General features: G+C 38.7%; 1 protein-coding gene across 1 annotated transcript in view; it reads left to right on the top strand.

The window, feature by feature from the left end:
• Nucleotides 1–23,830, top strand: part of LOC145984519 (uncharacterized) — a 141,628-nt gene that overhangs the window by 5,518 nt on the left and 112,280 nt on the right. Inside the window, exons 2-3 of the mRNA XM_083118174.1 lie at nucleotides 11,472–11,517; nucleotides 13,837–14,001. Coding sequence (XP_082974300.1) covers nucleotides 11,494–11,517; nucleotides 13,837–14,001 — 189 coding nt within the window. The 5' untranslated portion in view covers nucleotides 11,472–11,493. The remainder of the gene's footprint in view (nucleotides 1–11,471; nucleotides 11,518–13,836; nucleotides 14,002–23,830) is intronic.

Raw genomic sequence — 23,830 nt, 5'->3', positions numbered from 1 at the left:
TGACATGAAGTAATGTCAAGTTCTTACATTGACGTTAACATTAATCTTCGTGAGATGTATTTTATTCATGTGTGCTTCTAGATTCAAACTGTATACATAGTACAAGGACCATGTTTTTTTAATTAATTCATCATAGATCAAGAGATTGCATGTATTTTAGTGTATCACAAAGAACATGATTTCTAGAATCAATAGCATTTGTATTAGAAGTAACAAATAGTTTCAGTGTGTCTGTAGTACACAAATGACCTGGTGTAATATTTTCAACTTTACATACATGTACATGTCTAGATTTGAATTGTTAGTTAATGAACATGCATATTGAAATTTGTAAATGGTAGAGTTATCAGTACATCCAGTATTTTCTGAGATACAACTCCACAACAAATATGTAGTGAGTAGCGATGTATGCTGCATGTGCTGTCACTACCTGACTTGCACTGACAGTTGTTATGTTCCATGGTTCAACAAACATCGCCCAGTGGCAGAGTGGTTAGCACATCACGCTACAGTGCAAGGGGTCCTGGGTTCGAATCATCATTCCTTTTAAAGATATACACACTGAAGCATTTGTATTTTTGATATTTAATATCTCTTTTCTTCCACTTTAAACTAATCGTGGCAAATGATGATAATGATGTTTGCATGAAACGACAAGGGGAACCCCACAAAACTTTCTTAGTGCAATCAATATGAGTGTAAGGAAACTTTCAAACCAGTAGGACAAGCAACACGGGATGTTCACACTGTCACACTAGTGACACACCCTTCCAGACTGTAAAATAGCATTCATTGCACATAAGGTTCCAAACAGCAAACAATATGTTCATATGGCGTATTTGCGTGCTACTTGTTACTTCGGTCGGAAAGCTCCTTAAGGGAAGGGTACTCAGACCGAAGTGACACACTACAGGGGGAGTTCCCAACTAAGTGACAAGTGAGATTGTGCCTTCAGTCTATTAGCAAGCGTTCGCTGCTAATTGTGCGAACAACAGATAGGCGACACAATAAACCGCACATTACAACAACAGATCTAGGCGACAAGATAAGCCACACGTGTCGCGTGTGCATCGCTCAAACTGGGCCATTTCCTCAATAGCTTGAAACATGTTGCCGTGGTTTGTTGTTCCCGCATGCGCGATGCAATGAGTGTCTTGCTTTAGGGAGATTGCGCACCAAAACGACAAGCGGCATGCAACACTTATCGCTTGAGGATTTCACCAACCGAACGCTGGCCTGTGCTGCCCGTCATGGTGCTACGATGTGAAATGTTGCTCTTGATTGGCTCATTTTCAAGCAACATGTGTCACTTCGGTATGAAAGTTGTGAAATCCTCGTATTGTTTGTCCCGTGTTGCTTTGGTGTAAAATCTCCTTGAGGATACGGTGCAGTCAGAGCTTGTGTCCCTACGGTTCGAAAGGCTGCATTGATAACGGACTGCTTGCTTCCAAGCGACACTTGTGGTTTGTCGCCTCGGTATGAAATATCTCTCAGGATACTACTTATATTCTAATAACATAGAAAAATAAAACTGTAGTACACAATCCAACACCTGATGTCCGGGATCACTTTGCGATATTTCTTCTTGTGTTACGCATGCTATTTATTTATTAATTTTATTTTACTTTTCTTTCCAAATTAATGCAGTTTTGTGACTGCAAATCACTCCACAAATATTACTGTTTCCATCAATTCATGTACTGCATTTCAAGACAAACAAATCTACACAATATATTCCAAATACTAACTAAGCCACATTACTTTCATCAGAAAATTAGCACTCGTACTGATCGCACTGCCCTCTTATGTTTTCATCCATCTGGGGAACTAGTTTCTTGGGTCGTTTTCCACACTACGTTATTCAAAGTGCTGTAGTCAAGGTCAGTGCAAAGCAGATAAAATATGATCAATGTTAGGGTTATAATTATTATCCAAGTACGATTTGAGAGTAAACAAATTGAATTCTGCCTCATATGCTTTACAGTAATAATCATCCTTCACAGAGTTGAAGCTTACCCAGTGAATAACTGTAAGACCCCCCTGATATATACTATGTTCCCAGTTCTTGCATGACTTGGCTTCAATGATTCGTGTGCCAGTAATTTGTCCTTACAACATAGGACATACTCCATTTGCTTACTAGAATTTACCAAATAGCAGGATGTAGGCAGATGAAGCATGTGTTAACAGACACAGAGACATTGAACCTCATAAAAAAATGCATGTGCATCGTAATTGGTTCAGAATTAGACAATCGAAACTTTGGCCCAGGTGAGATTTACCATGTGTAGACCTTCCATAAATAACTGCAACTTTTTTTTCAATGGAAATTTCTCTTCTGTGGAATTTGATTGTATCTCCATGATAATATTGGAGTTTGATTGTTCTTTATGTTGGAGTTAAAAATTATGTGCTTCTGTCTTGTTGCACAGATATTCGCATTTTGTGAGAAATAGGTGATGATACAGTTGTCGGTCGTAATTTTTTATGCTATGGTTACATTAATGACATGTGTTGCCTAGTGTCAATAGTTGTGTACATAGGTTGATTTTCTTCTTAGTAATTTGTACCACCAAACAAGATAGGAACAAACACATTTTAAGGTTAAAATTCTTCTTTGGTGACAATGCCCAAGCTCTGATTATGTAATTCCAATATCATCATGTTGCACGTTTTTTTTTTAATGAGTCAAATTCTATACGATGTCTATAAGCACATATTTGGAGTTTCAACAGATGTTAAACCTTGGAAAACCACAGAAAGTAGGAGAAATCAACCTAGGAAGGGCAAGGTGGTGGGAGAGTACATTAAAAATGAGTGCAATACTTCAAACATCTGGAAAAGTCAGGGAAATTGCATCGTTTTTGTGGTTGTGAAAGTCACAGACTGAAAAAGAGTAATTTTACATTGTTACCCTGCTAGCTTTTTGACTGTAGATAATTTGTGAAATTATTTTTGTATATTGTTTTCTTAATTTCTTTACATCATTTAACGGTTGCAAAGTAGAAGACTTAACTTTTATGGGTTAGCATTTTAAAATTGTCATAACAATTATCTGAAAACACCTGGAAAAGTTGGAATTTGTATTTGCCAAAATGAGTCTGAACATGGTTTCTAATTACTTGGTGCAATTTTTGTGCAGAGTGATTTTTCACAACTGCCTCCTGTATCAGTGGCATATTCTGAATATTTGACCTGATTTACTGTGACAATTCTTATTTGTTAAGTATCAGTTAGATATAATAGAAAGTAAAACATAGTTGTAGGCATAGAAATAGAATGACGACAGGATTCCAACAACTTCAAATTTTGCAGCAATTTCTACATATTAATGAAAAAGTTAGTTTACCGGCGGTAAACTAGATTACATGAGAGAATATGCCACTGTTCTACAGTGTCTTTCATGGTCGAATCATCCACAGCACGGTGGCATGTGCACCTGGCAGCGAGAGTTCGTCCGACGGCAAACTTGGTGCAACATCCGTGTAACTGGAAACACTAGTTATGTAATGAAATAATCTCGTACAATTACATGAGCAGTTACAATTAGAATAAACATGTACTTTGTTACAAGAAGAATTGGGAATGTTCTCCTCCTGCATCCAAATATTTACAGTAACCTTTTAGTAAATTTTCACTAACACATATCAGTTTCTCTTCTGATATTTTCTTTCAATTCTTCTAATGTATGGCTTCAGGTTTAAATGGTTGGTAGCTTGTCACACGCATGACTTAAAAATATCTTTCTTGTGCAAGGTGCCAGAGGGTTTTTTAGGATTATGTTCCATTCGTGCTCCAACATCATCTACTTTCTCCTCTGTAAGAACACGTTTCACCCTTCATTTCTTATCAAGAGCAAACCCTGTTTCCCTAAATTTGTTCACAAGTTTTCAAACACTGTCTCTGTGTGGAACAAGAACATCTGGGAATTCTGCTGTAAAACTTCCTTCCCTACAAGAATTTGTAATGGCTTGAGAGTTGTACATAAAAATTCGTTGTTTTAAATTGTACAGATAGTGTGGCATTATTAGATTGCAGTAAAGCACTAATATCCAATACGTAAAATAAAACAAAACAATCAAAAACACTTGTAAACACCTTAACACTTCACAAAGACATGCAAACTGGACACCAGCTATCTGGATACTGAAGCACTGATGTGTCCAGTGCCAAGGTCAGCATACAGCTGTGGAACTAAATGCCGGTAGACACGATCCCACCTGCCCGGCAAGCTGGCTGCCACTCCGCATACGACTCCGCCTTGAAAGGCACTGTATATGCTTATGTGAGTAGCTTAGGGGAGTCAGGTTTGATTATCTTATCATTAACCTTCATTGGATGGGAGCCTGTCTGTAAGCCTTGCGTGACTGTGTTTTCAAGCTTGACTTTTTCAAATATGCAGTGTTACACCGATGCATTGTAGAATCTTATGCTGTTGATAGCTTTTCCTCAAAGTATCACACTCTCGTAAGAAGGAAAATTATGGTATTCTCCCCCACAAAAAAAATCTGCAAGAATAATATTCTAAAACGTAGTACTCCTACTGTCCTACAACCATGCAAAGTTTCATTGACTATTTTTCGTTAAAAAAATGGTTTACGCAGTTCTAAGAAAGTCATGATAAGTGCTGATTAGTTCCTTAGTCTAGCAGTAAGGTAGGCAAATATTGTTTTATTGTAGGTACAATGCATCAATATGTCCTACTCAGGGTGGCAACAGACCTGGAAGAGTCTTGGAGAGGTGAAGAAAAGTCAGGGAATTTTGTCTTGATTGACGAATGTTTCTTTGAACTGTAGATGTGATGTGATCCAATGAACCTGCCAGACATTTGATTTTGAAGTTGTAATAAGTGCTGCACTTAAACGGGAAATCATCTTGCCAGCCTTTGGCATAATCTGTTAGCTCTATTATGCATTCAACACAACCAGGGTGCCAGAAACAAGTAATGGAGGGTGAGAAGGTGGGGGAGGAGAAATTTCCAGTGAGGCAGACACATTTAAAATGTTTTGACATGTTTTTTTCTTGTCTGTGGGAGCTAAAAGGGGTTGGATCTGTCGACCAGAAGGGTGCACCCACTCTGGCACCATCCAACAAATGTCCAACACCATAGTACGGCATTGTGTGGATATTCTGAAGGAACATTGAAACGAATGAGGGCTTTTGTCCAACCTGAATTTTTTGACATTTGATCTGCCGAATATTTAGGCTCCATTGATGCATGTGATTTTTGTCGGATAAATCTGAGTAATGAAAAGATTCTCTCCACAACTCACCTTGTTGATAGCCTGAGAGAATCATTTCATCATTCGTTGTCATCTGACTATGTCGAATTGCGACGAAATGTCTCACTATGGCATAAAAACACATCCATGACACTCTTATGCATCCAATTTTTATTGTCTGATGTAGTACGACATTTCGTAATCAATGTTCCTCTGCTAGCTCTACTGAATTTTCACTTTTCGTCTACTGTTATTGAATTTAACAGGCTGAAGCTTCACATGAGGATGTTTCAGAAAGTACATTCCAATTAGCCATAAATTAAAACACAAACTTCAGTCATAATTGACATTTTATTGTCTTAATTACAGTGACCCATAACTTACTTTTCCACATATTCACCACCATTCTTCAGGTATTTGTTGTGGTGTGGCACTAAATTTTGTATGCCCATATCATATGAATGCCTCCAAAAAGTGGAACCATCTGTACACCAGCGTTACTGTCAAAACGTATGTCCTGCCAGAAACTTCTTTAGCTGAAGGAAGAGATGAAAGTCAAAGCACGTGAGATTGGGCCTCCCACTTAAAGTGATGCAAAAGAGCCCACTTGCCGTCAAGTGTGTGGTGTCGTGCATGATGGATCTGCGTTCCATGAATTGTGTGCACCATCGGCTGACCATACTGTCAGTAATGGCATCCAGTCTGGTGGATCTCAGCCGGCATTCGCTTCTGAGCATGCAAAAATCTGATTACAGCACACAGTCAGTATATGAGAACTGCCATCTTTCTTAATGCATTTCCCCTTGCCTCCTACTGCCATCCTGGCAGTGTTGCCAAACCAGATGTGCATAAAAGAACTAAATTTCACTATTAATAGAACTAAAGATGACTTTCAAGGAGCTAGATTAACGAAGGCTGAATAAAGTGCCTCCTAGGGTAATTTTAGGTTTCAGAGGGGTGGGGGTGCTGCTATTACTGTTAGTTTTAAAGTAATGGCAATTTATTCTTAATTTTCATCGCCTAGATTTGGCGGCATCACCCATCTCAATAATCCAATGATGTTCATATGAAATCGAAAATAAAGGATTACCGGATAATAATATTGTCATCTTCACCTTAGCCACAGTGCTATATATAAAAATAGCTGGGGAGGAAAGAGGAGGTGGGTGACACAGCCTACATATGAATATCACGTCACGTGCAAATGTACCCTCGTGGCAAAGGTTGGTCTTTATCGGCCGTAGCCAGTGGTGGCATCATAGTGGGATGGGCAGGGGGGGGGGAGGCAGCCAAATGAGTGCACGAAAGAGCCAGATCTGGTTCGAAAAGAGAGAAGTTGGCAACAGTGATCTGCAGCTGCTGCAGCGAGATAGACTTAGGGGAAATTTTCCCTCTCCCCCTTAAGTCAATTTCTTGTAAGTTAATATAGATACTTAATACCAGGTGTGCCGGTAAATAATTCTTAATTGATCCAAAAGAAAACAAGTGTTGCTGTAAAAGTGAGTGAGACATCGATGAAAACAAGTGGTAGTCCGAAGGGGCTAAGTCTGGTGAGTATGGCAGGTGGGGAAAGAATTCCCAGCCAAGTGCAGAACTGGTGTCTCTGATGCCTTTCGCTGTGTGTGATGAGGTGTTGTCGTGCTGCAAAATCACTTTTCCATGTCTTGTCGCCCAATCTGGGTGCATTTCGATCAATGCATGGTTCAAATTGATGAGTTGTTGATGGTAGCGAATGGCATTCACTTTTTCACCTGGTTTCAGAAGCTCATGGTACACCACACCTTTCTGATCCCACCAAATGCACAGCATTGTCTTCCTTCCGAAGCGATTTGGTTTTGTGGTCGATGTTGAAGGTTGTCCTGGGTCAACCCATGACTTTTTGGGTTCTCGAATTAGATCCATTTTTCGTCACTATCCGATGCAAGAAAGACTTTCTTTCCTGCCGAGAAAGCAACACTTCACACACCGTTTTTCGCTTTTCCATTTGTGTGTCGTTCAGATGATGTGGGATCCATTTTCCTGCCTTCTGGATCTTTCCCATGGCATGAAGACTATCAGATATGGTTTGGCGACCAACATTTAACTTCTCTGCCAGTTGTTGTTGCGTATTGTCTTCATCCAACAGTGCTTGTAATTCGGCATCTTGGAATTTTTTCGGCTGGCCCGGGCGATGTTTGTCTTTCAAGTCGAAATCGCCACTTTTGAATCTTCGAAACCAACGCACACACACGTCGTGCATTAGGACATTGTCACCTTACGTTTCCATGAGGATATGATGGCTTTCACTCGTATTTTTCTTTATTTTACAAGAAAAGCAGGATGTGCCGCACATGCTCCTTATTTGGTTTGAAGGTCAACATGATTCCCACACAAACCCAATATCACGATTACTCGCACTCGGTTGCACATCCACGACTTTTTGACAGGTATTAGAAAATGTATTATTGAGTATCCAAGAACCACCCTGAGCTATAACCCCAAGTGACAGATTAACTCACACTTGCATTTGTTACGCCACATCCTGTTATTCAACTGTGATGTTTACCAAGAAGAGGGAAAGATGGTATCTTTCCTTTTAACATTTCCTAGAAGAAGTATCGGACTTGCTATCTTGTGGCTTTTTTGGCAGAAAGCCTGCACAATAAGGATTTTACTTAATGTTGGAGACTGGTGTCAACTATTGCCAATACAATAAAGAATGTTGCCCATTACAGTGTATTTGTCACTTAAGAATCATAATTTTAAGGTCCAAATTCTGGCATTTGCATTAAGATTTTTGTCAAAATCCTTGGGTTAGAATGGCTCAACCATAGGCATTCTGACAACAAACATGAACAATTAATTTTGTAGTCTAATATACCTTACTGGAATAATACCGAAAACATACACAAAGAATGCACAACAAAAAGCCCCATCTCTAAGGAGACTGAACCCAGCAATCCCCAGAACACAGAAATTAGTTTGACTTCTTATTTCTTCTCCATTTCTCGTTACCTTTCGTCACCTAACGCAAAGTACACAAATATACTAATAAAACATGTAACAGCATTTAGATGTGAATTTTAAACAGAAAACTATTAGCTTCTTAATTTATCTCTTACCTTTTGCCCCTTCTCCCTTAGTCACACAAGTCATTGTTCATAGCATTATTAGTACCGGGTGTCCCAGAAGTCTTTCCCTGATTACAAACTTTATTCATATCCGCTATGTGCAAGGTAGAGATGTGAAAGTGGCGCCAAAATGTTGGAAAACTAACAAAGTTTTTATGTTGCAGGTTTCAGTAACGTGGCTGTAGTGTAGCAGTGTCAGTGCCCAGAGAACCGGAAATGTTCACAAATCAGGAAAAAGCTCAGCATGTCCTCTGGTATCACGAGACCCGGTCATGACTAACAGTGCAGAGGAACTTTCAAATGTACTGAATTCTTTCATCTAGAATATCTGCCATGAATAAGTTGGTATTTAAAAAATGGAATTCATCTTCATTCCCAAATCCTGTCAAGTCCAAGAAACATTGTATGGAAAGATGCCACCCTATCTCAAGAGCATTAATTCCGGATTCCTTGGCACTGACACTGCTACACTACAGCTATGTTACTGAAACCTGCAACAAATAACCTTGGTTAGTTTTCCAACATTTTGGCACCACTTTCACATCTCTACATTGCATATAGTGGATATGAATAAAGTTTGTAATCAGGGAAAGACTTCTGGGACACCCAGTATATTAAAATCTTCAATTTGCAATTTTCTTATCTTCATTCCTTCATACAAATTTACTATGTGCTACAAGTTTGACATATTAACAGAACTTCTATCAAATATCACTCATCAAATACATACCTATCAGCCCCTATTTTCAAAATTAGGTATAGGGCCTCCCCGATGGTGCAGTGGTAGTGTCGTCGGCTTGTAACCAAGGGGTCCCGGGTTCGATACCCGGTGGAGGCACTTTAAACTGTAGGTCCAGTCCCGATTAGCCTTACTGTGCATAAAGTGGACTTAAAACACCAAATCAATGAATCAATCAAAATTAGATATATTTGGTATTCTAATGAGAAGTGTGATATTGAAGTGCTGCAGAATCTGGAGATAATAGACATGTTGAAAGGAGCTGTTAATTTTCACATAGATTTTTATTTCTCTAATTTATCATTGCTTTTCTGTGACTTTTGGGTAATCATGACGATGGAAATGAGTGAAGCTATGATAGAAGGGTACTCAAAAAGAACACCAATGCCCAGGCTGCTATTCAAACCCATAGCACTGTAGCATACATCACTCCATTATGGAGGTCAACAATTTTCACATAGAAACTTACACAGCTTCTTTACATGTTGTTTTATCTATTGCCCTTTATACCATTCTCTCTTATAGTGAATAGTATCCCCTCATTTTTTGTTTGCAAACTAAGTCCTGACAGACACTAACATCAGTTTGTAGGAATGCATTACATTTATTAAACAAGCAATAAGGTGGTATTTTGTTACAAAACATGCATCCATACTAAAGAAGCATCTGTGTAAAATTGAATATTTGTTTGTGTGGCAGTCTTCGAAAACTTTAGAGACCTGGAGTTTAAGTTAATTACTCATTTGTGTTTATTTGCAGTCTGGAGGTGTGGATTTTAAGTTTTCAAGTTTTCATCTATATATTTTCTAAGAAATCGAATAATTAATAGGACATTTGCAATTCCTATGCCTTTCTAAAGCTAACATCTAATTGTGTGAGAAATAATTGATAATATGATCTCTTTTAGAGGATTTGAAATGTTCAATGCATTCAAATTGCTTGAAGCTGTGTTTATAAATTCTCGCAGTTGCCTGACATACTCTTTTTTCACTGCCTGGATCATCAGTAAAAAATTGTCAACATTTGTCCCTATGGTTAAGTTAAATTCTTATTTTGATAGCATTCTGAGAGTAGATCCCAGGCTACCTTAGGTTACTTACAAAAATCAACTTTTAAGCCTCCCCTTTCAAGGTAAGTTCTCTACTGCACCATTTAATTCACACTCATCATGATTGTGATAACATATAATATTTCTCTTATGACAGCCGCTTTACTGCTTATGCACACATCCTGATTATTGTAGGACCAGAAATGTATATGAATTGATTGGTTTGTTTATTTTTCACTCAGGCTAGAACTTACTTATGGATGACCATGACTTCTCATACCAGTGAGAACAAAAACTTAAATAGTGAGTCTGGTCATAATGCATGTACTTTTCTGATTCTATCACTCAGATGTGTTGCATGTTTGAAGCTGTCATTGGTGGTGAAATAACACCTTTAACCTTTAGTGGATGGGGGCAGCAATTAACATTCCATTTCTTGAAAGCTACACATGATATTTCAGTTCTGTCTTTTTTGTCCATTAGTATACATATGAAGGTATGGCATACTCATATCCATTGTGACTATTATTACCAAGCTGAGTTAGAAAAAGTATTATGTGCTATTATGATACAAAACAGGTTACTACTCCTCAGCCACTGATTTTTTCTGATATATTACACTTTGACATGTAATATTGAGAACAAAATGACACTTTAACAACATGCGACAAGTGGGACCCAGCATTAAGGAATCAAATTTCGAAATTTGCTAAAATTACAGCTTTTGGAAATCATGCAATTTTTTTTTTCCAAAATTGTGGCATGTGCATTATAAATTTTCAAAGAGTGTCCTCTAGAACTTTCACTTGATTCATTGCATGAAAACAAAAATAAAAATAAAAATAAAAAAACAAGCACACACAGAATTTTTACTACAGATACTGCATAATTGCAGTAAGAGTGTTGGTTTCCATTGCCATAAGCAAGCTTTCTGACAAACGAGTACTTGGTACAGCATTTCCCTGTGAATGCACTTTGTTTTTTTCACCTTAAAACACGTTTGTTTTGCATCCACATTGTTGCCAACTGTTAAAGTTGTTGTCTAACTTCTCCTCAGGCCATACAGGTTTAGCGTAAAATGGTAATTCCAATTATTATTTTTATTACAATTATTGTTAGCTTTGTATTTTATTAAAATTTTCCCTGAAAATCTGCAGTTACATTTGAATTTTAACTGGATTTTTGAGTAGCCACCCTGATTGACTGGTTGCCTTCCAAGTAGGCAACCATCCTTTGTTGATGATGTAGTTTTATGTGACATTTTATTTTATTCATTTAATTTTAAGATGTTTTTTCCTGTTGTCACATGCTATTAGCTTTATTCTGAATATTGTATTTCTCTCTGATTTCAGATCCTGACCACAATAATTGCATATGATGTCTAGTATTATAATAGAGGTATGTATTGAATTATATGAGTGCTTAAATACATACATTTAGTGTTGATTTGGACTAAGTTTACATGTTAAAAGTTATGTTTCTGTAATTTATTTAGCAGTGCAGTAAATAAGAAAGAAAAATGTCACCATTAGTGAGTGACATTAAATTGGCAATATTATGATCAAGTTGGATATGATAAAGTTGAATTAACCTGAAAGGTTACTAATCAATTTTTGTATTGAAATGCATTTTTATTCATTTTGTCACTTAAGTGTATTGAACAGCAAATCTTTCCCACCCAGTGCTATAATATCGACTTTCTGGCCATCTGTTTGAGCTGTCTGTAGACTTGCAGACTTGATCACATGCACACCATTGCTTGTGGGTGTTTAAGAATCATCTGCATTATTTTTGTACTTTAGATCAGTGTTGTCTGGTTTAAGCCTTAGATGCTGAAGCTGTTTTCTGTGGTATTAGCTACAACACTGGGGCTTTTACGTTGTAAAATTTGAAATTACATTCTGTTCTTGCAAAATTTAATATCTCAGAAGCAAAGATTGATACAGTTATGTTGTTTTGCTCAGAATTTATGAGGCTACTAGGTCATGCTTGTAGAGACCTTATGTTTGAGTAACTGGAAGTAGAAATAGCAGAAATATAATAGCAATGTAATAATTTTTATAATCATATTTTTAATTTACTTTTGATGCTAGAGCCCAACACATATATTTCTGCCATGCGATGCGTGACACAACTCAAGAAGCAGTGTTGCTAATGGAGCAGACAGAAAAATCTCTGCAGTGCGCCGATGCACAGCTGTTACGTACAACAAGAAAATTAGAGAATTCAGGTCTATCTAATGTTGAGTTTTAAACGTCATGCATTATACCAGACTAGGATTAATATATACTAACAAGTGGCTTTGTATGTAGCTACATACATATGGACTAAAAATTCTCAAAATATGGACCAACACATAGAAAATTACCAAAAATGCTGCAAAGAAGACTTCTTCATAGTGGTTTCTTATTTGAGTAATTTCGGGCCTCCCCGATGGTGCAGTGGTAGAGTCGTCGCCTTGTAATCAAGGGGTCCCGGGTTCAATACCTGGTGTAGGCACTTTAAACTGTAGGTCCAGTCCCGATTAGCCTTACTGTGCATAAAGTGGACTTAAAACACTAAATCAATCAATTATTTGAGTGATTTCAAACAAAAAAAAAACACTTTATTATTTTCCATTGCATTAATGCACTGGTGGCATTCTAACTGTTCACTCCCAAAACCCATCTACACTGGTACGGAATTGCAATGACAGATAATACACAACCGACACTGCCACTGCTTTGAGAACTAATAACATCCGAACATGTTAAACCACGACAATTGGACCACAACACTCCCCCTCAAGCAGTATTATTGCCTCTCTGTGACCGGCGACAGTCGGTTGCCTTTGTTGTACATTTACAAATGATGCTGGCTTCCACAACAATAACAAGGACATATACTGTCACTACACAATAAGCTGCGAGGCTATTTTTTTTTTTTTTTTTGCTATGAACTTGTCACCCGTCAAAGCATGGCAATTTTAACACAGAAAACAATATGCATCACATTAAGCAGCAAAAATGACAGCCACCTCTAGGCAATTTCTACAAGATCACGTTGCGGAGCCAAGAGTTGAAATACTCATGGAGCCACATTTTTTTTTTTAACAATTCCAAAATTATGAAATATGAACAATTTGTAAATTTCCCAAGCTTGGCTATGCAAGATTTTTGATTTCAACTTTGACAAAACTGGAGGCATTATTAATTTAACGTTCATTAACAAACACACACTTTCATATACACACACACAATACATGCACACAACGTCAAACCGCCCAAATACTTAGTATAAAATAAAAATATGGTGCTTCCAATCCAACAAAACTCACCGTCACTTTTAACTGCCTTTCTCCTTCCGTGACAGAAATAGTGCTTCATTATTACAGTTGGCAACACTAGTTACTAGCTAGCCAATGAACATGCACTGCATGAAAGAAGCAACCAGTTTGTCATGCTATATTGCCACATTACCGTCCCTGCCAAACAGTGTGAACGGCAAGCTGGAGAGCTATTCATTTGTTTTCAATGATGTTTGCGCAATTGTGTCCAGGAATGGAATGACAATATGGTAACAATGGCGAAGGTTGGCGAGCAGCGTAGAACATGTGATGCTAAGAGAGAGGGAGACGAAACGAAAATTGGTATGTGCACAGCGGCAAAGATATGTGTGTTGCACTATAAATAATTTTATTTTGAAGTGAGTTACGTAATGTCTTCTTTTATTTGATAGATATCACCTCCTAAGAAACCACGTGGTGGACACCCTGAATCCGTGGGAACCCTTACACTAGCACCATTTGGCCCTGTACCAAAAGTTCTTTTTCGCAATGTACCTGTTGGGGCACTGCAGAAGGGCATGATTGTTTTGAGAAACCCTTCAAACCGAACATTACATGTAAGTATAAGTGGTGTATCTATCCTTTGATAATGAAGTAAGTTACACAATTATGATTTCCCTACAAATGTCTTCAGCAAGTATAATCTCAGAGGAGCATTATTTTTAAGGGAACAAATCACTATTGTATTACATTTAAATTGTGAAGGATGTAGAGGATAATATGCACACATAGTAACATTATACTAGGCAAAAGTCCCATTAGGGACTTTATTTTTGTCTGAATGTTCAGTCAAACCAGGGGTCTCCTTTATGGAATGAAATTGCCTATTTTGCTGTCTTTTTAGGAAGAATTTAAGTTAAAGTGAACTGAGTTACAATGTATGGAAGGAAAGATTACATATCTAAATCTTAGTAAGTGTCCAAGTTATGAGGCTACCCATGTCGTCCCTCCAGAAGCTTCTGTGGTATTGTTACTGTATTGGTGTTTGTCACATGGAATTTTTTTCTTCAGATTGACCTTCTTCAAAAGTTATATAAATGTAATTTCCTTCTAGATCAATCCTTCATTGGTATATGTGTTTTAGATTAACTCTGTTGGTATACATGTGAGTGTGGTGTTCACATGAATTTCATTACTTTTTAAATTTTTCAAGCATTTTTACATTCATCACAATAAAAATTGTTCATAAACATCTAAGAAGTACAGTCCAAAAGTTATTTTTAATTTTAATCTGTTCGTTATCCTAATGCAGCCAGAAATTTTAGAGATAGCATTCTTGTCTTCTAAATTGCATGGCTAGAGCATGGGAAGTTGATCCAAAATATTAAAAAAGCAGAGTTCAACACAGAAAAATGTCATTTCGGTGAACTGCATCTGAATGAAAGATTAGTTAATCTCACGAAACTTATTTTAGAACACCAGTATCAGTTTGAAGTATTGTTTAAGCCACCAGCCACCCAGATTAAAAACATACTCAAAGGTAATATTACATGTTTAATAATGCAGCAAACCGATTGTAAATATCGCTTACGATTTTTACGTTACACGTAGGGTTGCAAAAAAGCTGGCTTTTTTGAATGGACAGTTTTTTTTTATAAAAAGCCGGCTTTTTGGCGAAAAAACTGGAAGTGTTGGCTTTTTTGGCTTTTTACTAATTGTGGCTAACCTATTTTACTTGCGTTGTCAGTTTAGGGTTTAAGATGTTCATGAAGCCATATTTTTAAATTACCTAAATAATTTTACATCTAAGACACACTAACTAACTAACTAACTCCCTAGCCTTCTTAAACCCGAAGGTTCATGGCTGCAGCAACACAGGTCTTCCATCTTTCCCTATCTTGAGCAAGTTCTATATACTCTTTTCCATCCCTACCGATTTCCCTTAGGTCCATCTCAACGTTGTCCCTCCATCTTCGTCTTGGCCTTCCTACAGGTCTCTTACCATCAGGTTTCCCAACAAGAATCCTGTAAATTCCTCTTTTCTCTCCCATTCGTGCCACATGGCCTGCCCACCTAAGTCTTCTTGATTTAATTATTCTAATAATATCTGGACATGCATACAAATTATGTAGTTCTAAATTATGTAACCTTCTCCACTCACTTGTCTCCTCATCCCTTTTAGGTCCAAAGATTTTCCTAAGGATCTTATTTTCAAATACTCTCAATTTATGTTCCTCTTTCAATGTAAGGGACCAAGTTTCACATCCATATAATACTACAGGCAAAATTACTGTTTTGTATATTTTAACTTTTAGCTTTTAGTTTCTTAGATATTAAACGAGAAGACAAAAGTTTATGAAGAGAGAAGTAACATGCATTTCCTGAATTAAGCCTACTTTTTATTTCCTCTTTAATATAATTTTCATTTGTTAATATTACTCCTAAGTATTTGAATTTGGAAACTGGTTCAAACAAGTTGTTATCAATAATTAGATTTTGATTATTACCTAACACTTGGTTTCGGCCTGTAAGCATATATTTAGTTTTCTCTTTGTTAACTTCCAAACCTATCTCTTTAGCAGTTTTGAAAAATATTTTAGCATTATTCTTTATTGTATTCACATCATCCCCCAGTAAGTCTACATCGTCTGCATTTGCTAACAACTGAGTCACACCATTTAATTTTAGTCCTTCTCTAGTTTCTTTTACCTTCCTAACAGCATATTCTAAGGCAAAATTAAAGAGCAATGGAGATAATGCATCTCCTTGTTTTAACCCATCATGAATTGTAAATTTGTCAGACATATTAATACCCACACGAATTTTACTTTCTGTTTCACTGGTGCATATTTTTATCATACTAACAAGCTTCTTAGGTATTCCAAACTCTACTAATATATTATATAATTTATCTCTTTTGACAGAATCATATGCTTTTTTAAAATCAATGAATAGCTGATGGACATTTTGATAATATTCCCACTTTTTCTCAAGTGTCTGTCTGATGTGAAAAATTTGATCTGTAGTTGATCTGTTACGTTTAAATCCACATTGATAATCACCTATAATTTCATTAGCATATGGGGTTAGTCTTGTTAAAAGAATGTTTGATAATATTTTATATGTTGTTGAGAGTAGAGAAATTCCACGGTAATTATTGCAGTTCATTTTATCACCTTTTTTAAACACAGGAACAATTATGGATTCTTTCCACTGTTGAGGGATTTCTTCTTTATTCCATATTAAACAAATTAATTTATGAATTTGACATATTAATGAATTTCCACCATATTTAATTAACTCAGCTGGTATTAAATCAATGCCAGGTGCTTTGTTATTCTTTAGCCTTTTAATAGCATCTTTAACTTCAGTCAAGTTAGGTTCTGGAACACATTGGCCATTTCTGCTAGTTACTAATTTGCTTTACCATATGTGAATTTGTGTATAGTACCTACCCAGTGGTAACACTGTCTTATAAGCAGGGGGTACCAGGTTTGATCCTCAGTGGAGACATATTGCATAGTGATTCGGATTCCATTTTAAAACTTCATACGCAGTCCTGATTAGCCTATCTGATTCCATGTCAAATCAACCAAGAAAAAATAAATTTTGGAATTTGATGTCATGGATTTGACTAATTTTTGGTATACATGTTTCTTATCATCTGAAATATACAAAATATTTACATTTTTATTTTTCATGTTGCCTCTTTTTGAGTGATTGAATTTTGATAATTGACAAAATTGCCCCAAAACAGCTCACTGCTGAAACTTTAAATACAATTTTCAAGAGACCTGTTTCAACTACAGGGCTGGGCATGGTCTCGTTTTACAGCTTATGAAGAGGGCTTTAATTTGATATACAACGTGCTTGGTTGTTTCAAAATTTTATTTTACAATTTCAAATAACGAAATTTTTTAAAAATTTCAAGGGTCTCTCCGATGGTGCAGTGGTTGCGTCCTCGCCTTGTAATGAAGGGGTCCTGGGTTCGATACCCAGTGGAGGCACATAGTGGTTCAGATCCCACTTTAAACTGTAGGTCCAGTCCCGATTAGCCTTTCTGTGCATAAAGTGGACTTAAAACAACAATTCAATCAAAAATTTTGGTGGGTGCATCCTGGTTTGCGTCGTCTGCTTCCTGTTGTCAGGTGGCATTGCCAGTTGGTGGTTGGGGGGCTGGGCTGTGCTGCTCGGCATGGTGCCGTTCCTGTTCCCCATGTGGCTGGAGGGGGGTTGAGTTATGCGAGTTACGCCCCATTTGTAACAGATGAAATTTGCTGCCTTCTACAAGCCTGCCTCGCCCACAACTATTTCCAGTTCGAGGACAGTTTCTTCCACCAGACAGGAGGCCTAGCGATGGGCACCCCCCCTTTCTGCACCTCTATCCAACATTGTACTGCATCTGGCTGAGAAGTCAATACTCACCCAACCAGAGTTTGCTCATATAAGATACAAAAGATATGCCGATGACACCATAGTCATTTACAAACAGGAAGAGGACCTAACCCATCTCCTAACTACTCTCAACAACATACACCCTAACATAAACTTCACCGTTGAAAGGGAACAAAATGGCCACCTCAACTTTCTAGACCTCAGCATCCGACGACACCAAGACAAATTCATCACATCCGTATACAGGAAACCAGGTTCGGGCACCCAGTACATCCATGCAAAATCCAACCACCCACCAAAACAGAAAGCTGGAGTATGGATGAACTTTTACAGAAGAGCCTTCACACACAGCTGCACAGAAGATGACCTCCATGATGAAATAGCATGTGTAACTGAAATAGGCCTAAATAACAGTTACACCGAGCGCCAACTATCCATGTGGTGTGCAAAAACAGAATCCCATCTCAGACACCCAAGAAACAGAGATAACCTGAACCAAAATCCTAAACCCAAATGGATCGCTTTTCCATACCACCCCACCACATCCGGCAAATTTGCCAAGGACCTCAAACCTTTCAACATCTGAGTGGCACACAAACCCATATTCCAAATCGGAAGAGCACTACCCAACTTCAAGAGATACCACCTACCCAAACTTGCATCCCCTGGTGTCTACAAGACCACATGCCAATGCCACAACACCTACATTGGCAGAACAATCCACACTGTCCAAGAACGGATTAACGAACACGTAAAAGATGCCAAAAATGATACACCAAAATCAGGCCTCTGTCAACACCTCCACTCCACTAACCACACCATCTCCTCCATATCCATACTTCACCCAACCTGCTCTGTCATAGAAAACACCGTCAAAGAGACCCATGCAATCATCCAACAGAAACCAGCACTGAACCTGGACAATGGACAGGCACACCCGACTTGGCACCCTGTCCTCAGAAAGATCCCTGACCTGAAAAAGAAAAGATGTGGTGCACATACTCGACCCCCCTCCAGCGACGTGGGCAACAGGAACGGCACCATGCTGAGCAGCACAGCCCAGCCCCCCAACCACCAACTGGCAACACCACCTGACAACAGGAAGTAGACGACGCAAACCAGGATGTGTATGCCAGGCACTGCCGAATGAGAGAAATCGCAGCTACCACCGCCCGGGATCAAACAATGCAGTGATGCGGTACCATCTCCGTGTCAAACACCGTACCCTTTTGTGAATATATATATATATACCGCGTGAGGCACCTAAAAGTACCACCTGAAATAGCGAAGAAACCAGAAAGAGTAGCGATGTGAGGTTTGCGGGAAACAATAATATCAAATGGGGCTCGTAAATCGTAGGTATGGGGTGGGTCGAAAAATATCGACAAATGGGGCATCTGGAGCAAAGTCTTATTTTTTAAAATGGAACGTTATACAATAACATGCATAATATAAAAGAGCACACGCAGAGAAACACAGCGCCGTTGGTCTCATGCATCTACTGCACATAGGAACGAAGATATGGCCATGTGAAAATATGTAAACAAACTAACAAGTGGCCTACTTGACCGTCAGTACCACGGCATGTAAGACTTCTCAGGTGCCTGACAGAACTGCCTTTACGCAGAGCAAGTTTTGATAGCAGGTCCACGAGATCGTGTTAGTTCATAGCAAGCAGTCGTAGTGGTAAGAGCGAAGATTATGGTGTTCACAAACATAGAAAAAGCGGACATGATCCTGATTTATGGGGAATGCCGAAAGAATGCCTCAGAAGCCTACCGTGTGTACGCAGAGAGATATCCGGACAGACGACAGCCATCTCGACATCTGTTTGGTAAGTTATTTATTAAATTAAGAGACACCGGAAGTGTAACACCACGAGCACGTGTGCGGAACAAGCCAACTACAGGTGAGGCAGGTGCAACAAATGTTCTCGCCGCTGTTGCTGTGAATCCGCATGTTAGCTCCCGTGAAATTGCCAGGGATGCTGGGATGAGTCAGCGAAGTGTATTGCGCATTCTGTACACACACAAGTTTCACCCATATCATATCTCCCTCCATCAGGAACTTCACGGGAATGATTTTGTGGACCGTGTTCGGTTTTGCACATGGTTGTTAAGACATGACACACCCGATTTGTCACATATCCTCTTCACTGATGAGGCAACTTTTACCAATCATGGAAATGTCAACCTAAGGAACATGCACTATTGGTCGGTGACAAATCCACATTGGCTTCGCCAAGTGGAACGCCAGCGCCCATGGAGTGTGAACGTGTGGTGTGGTATAGTAAGTGAACATCTCATTGGCCCTTTTTTTATACAAGGGACACTGAATGCTGACCGATACATACAGTTTTTACAACATGAACTGCCTGTACTATTGGAGGACATACCACTTCAGACAAGGAGGGACATGTGGTACCAACATGACGGGAGCCCAGCTCACAGTGCAAGACGCGCTACAGCATGTGTGGAAAATACATTTCCAAATCGTTGGATTGGACGTGGAGGGCCTGTCAATTGGCCGGCTCGTTCCCCAGATTTGAAACCGTTAGACTTTTTCCTGTGGGGAAAGCTGAAGGACATTGTCTACCGGGATGTGCCAACAACTCCAGAGGATATGCAACACCGCATTACTGCGGCCTGTAGGGACATTCCCTACGAGATGCTACATTCTGTGCAACGATCTTTGTGTGGGCGCCTCGTTTCCTGTATCGCAGCTGATGGCCACCACTTTGAACACACACTTTGACAGGTTTTCGCTTCTTACGCAGTGGTTCTTCGACATCCTGTCATGGTCATTTTCATTATGCTGTAACACTGTCAAATACATGGTGCTGACGATGTCTACTGTATTTTTTCTTCCTTTAACACGTTCTGTCTTCATCTTGTCCAATGGCTTCCAACATCTCATACTGGTACATGTCGTGGTACTGACGGTCAAGTGGGCCACTTGTTAGTTTGTTTACATATTTTCACATGGCCATATCTTCGTTCCTATGTGCAGTAGATGCATGAGACCAACGGTATTGTGTTTCTCTGCGTGTGCTCTTTTATATTATTCATGTTATTGTATATCGTTCCATTTAAAAAAAATATGACTTTGCTCCAGATGCCCCATTTGTCGATATTTTTCGACCCACCCCATACCTACGATTTACGAGCCCCATTTGATATTATTGTTTCCCGCAAACCTCACATCGCTACTCTTTCTGGTTTCTTCGCTATTTCAGGTGGTACTTTTAGGTGCCTCACGCAGTATATATATATATATATATATATATATATATATATAAACAGATAAGAGAGACAAGTATATAAATAATTTCGGATTATGTATACATACCCTTAAAATCAATTGGGAACAATTCCACGCACATATTATTACTGGCACTGGTCAGAATGATCGGAACCTTTAGTAGAAAGACGTGAACATTCTCGTAACAACGTTTGAATTTTACCCCGTCGGATAGTGGCATGGAATATCTGACAAAAACATTTTTTACTAATGAATGATTCTAAACTATGAGAGGCATGTCAAAAAAAGGGCGGATTGGTTATTACAGAGAATAAAATCAAGCGAGAATTTTTTTTATTTTGATACTATACAAGTGCATACCCTGGCTATTTTTCTACATAGTCACCATGATGCTCCAAGCATTTTTGGTACAGTGGAACAGGACTCTCTGCGTCGAAATCTGCCACCTGGGATCTCAGCCAGTCGAGAACTGATGTCTTGAGAACTTCACTATCATCAAAACGTTGCGTAACAAACCACTTTTTGAGATGAAGAAACAGAAAGTAATCACTTGGGGCAAGATCAGGACTGTATGGTGGGTGATTATAACGTTCCCATCAGATTTTTTTAATTGTCGCAACAGTATGGTCAGATGTGTGTGGGCGGGCATTGTCATGAATAATCAGAATTCCAGACAGTAACATTCCTCTTCGCCAATTTTGGATGGCCTGTCGCAGATTAGACAGCATTTGGCAATACACATCTGGTGTGAGCCCGACCCTGTGGCCGAGTGGTTAGCACATCACGCTGCGACGCCAAGGGTCCCGGGTTCGAATCCCAGTCGGGCTTGGTTGTTTGTGAATGTCCATTCATCAATTTCATCATTTCATCACTCATCCCCATCTTCCCTAATTAGCCAAGAGGCACAAAACGCGAAGTAAAATAAACGGAATCAAATCAAAATCAAAACATCTGGTGTGATGGTTTGTCCCGGTTCCAGGAATTCTACGAGGATTGTACCTTTTTGGTCCCAAAACACGGTTGCCATGATTTTGCAGTGTGATGGTATTTGCTTGAATTTCTTCGGTTTCGGTGAACCGGAGTGACACCATTGCATGGATTGCTGCTTCGACTCACCAGTGACGTATGATATCTAGGGTTCGTCTCCAGTCACTATGTGAGAAAACAAGTCATCCCCATCCTTCTCCTTGCGGGCCAAAAAATTGCGTGCTGATTTCATTCTTTCATCATTGTGAGTGTTAGTCAACATTTTTGGCACCCACCTTGCTCACAGTTTGCAGTAACCCAGATTGTCTATTACAGTTCGGTGCAATGTTTTATCAGACTCTTCAGGAAACTCCTTGCCTAGATCAGTAATGGTGAAACGGCGATTGGATCGCACTTTCCCATCAACACATTGCACAAGGTCATCCATCTGAACACTAGTCCTGCCACTTCACTCGTCATCATGAACATTTGAACGTCCTTCCCAAAAAGCACGGCACCATTGTCTTAACTTTCCTTCACTCATTACTGTTGGTCCGTAAATGGCACACAATTCCCGATGAATGTCAGCTGCCCTCATTCCTTTTGCATTGAGAAATCTAATCACCGACCTCACCTCGCATTTGGCGGGATTTTCTATTACAGCAGCCATTTCAACTTCCTGCTACTCGCATGTATGCACCTCCACACTGAGAAATATATCTCTGTTGCAGGCACACAATACTAAAGCATGCTTCCGTGCACGCACAGCTTCGTCAGTGTTGCCAGTTCCAAGTAAAAAAATTATTGGCCCTTCTTTTTGACATGTGCCTCGTATTACGAAAATAAAAATAGAATGGACCGGTCTTTAACTAACTAACTAACTAACTAACTCTCTAGCCTTCTTAAACCCGATGGTTCATGGCTGCAGCAACACAGGCCTTCCATCTGTCCCTATCTTGAGCAAGATCTATATACTCTTTTCCATCCCTACCGATTTCCTTTAGGTCCATCTCAACGTTGTCCCTCCATCTTCGTCTTGGCCTTCCTACAGGTCTCTTACCATCTGGTTTCCCAACAAGAATCCTGTAAACTCCTCTTTCCTCTCCCATTCGTGCCACATGGCCTGCCCACCTAAGTCTTCTTGATTTAATTATTCTAATAATATCTGGACATGAATACAAATTATGTAGTTCTAAATTATGTAACCTTCTCCACTCACCTGTCTCCTCATCCCTTTTAGGTCCAAATATTTTCCTAAGAATCTTATTTTCAAATACTCTCAATTTATGTTCCTCTTTTAATGTAAGGGACCAAGTTTCACACCCGTATAATACTACAGGCAAAATTACTGTTTTGTATATTTTAACTTTTAGTTTCTTAGATATTAAACGAGAAGACAAAAGTTTATGAAGAGAGAAGTAACATGCATTTCCTGAATTAAGCCTACTTTTTATTTCCTCTTTAATATAATTTTCATTTGTTAATATTACTCCTAAGTATTTGAATTTGGAAACTGGTTCAAACAAGTTGTTATCAATAATTAGATTTTGATTATTACCTAACACTTGGTTTCGGCCTGTAAGCATATATTTAGTTTTCTCTTTGTTAACTTCCAAACCTATCTCTTTAGCAGTTTTGAAAAATATTTTAGCATTATTTTTAATCGTATTTATATCATCCCCCAGTAAGTCTACATCATCTGCATATGCTAACAACTGAGTCACACCATTTAATTTTAGTCCTTCTTTAGTTTCTTTTACCTTCCGAACAGCATATTCTAAGGCAAAATTAAAGAGCAATGGAGATAATGCATCTCCTTGTTTT

The sequence above is a fragment of the Lepisma saccharinum genome, chromosome 2 (genome assembly GCF_977018435.1).
Source record: "Lepisma saccharinum chromosome 2, izLepSacc3.1, whole genome shotgun sequence".
Lineage (NCBI taxonomy): Eukaryota > Metazoa > Arthropoda > Insecta > Zygentoma > Lepismatidae > Lepisma > Lepisma saccharinum.
Note: the sequence above shows the minus strand (reverse complement) of the source record. Positions and strands in the feature narration are given on the sequence as shown.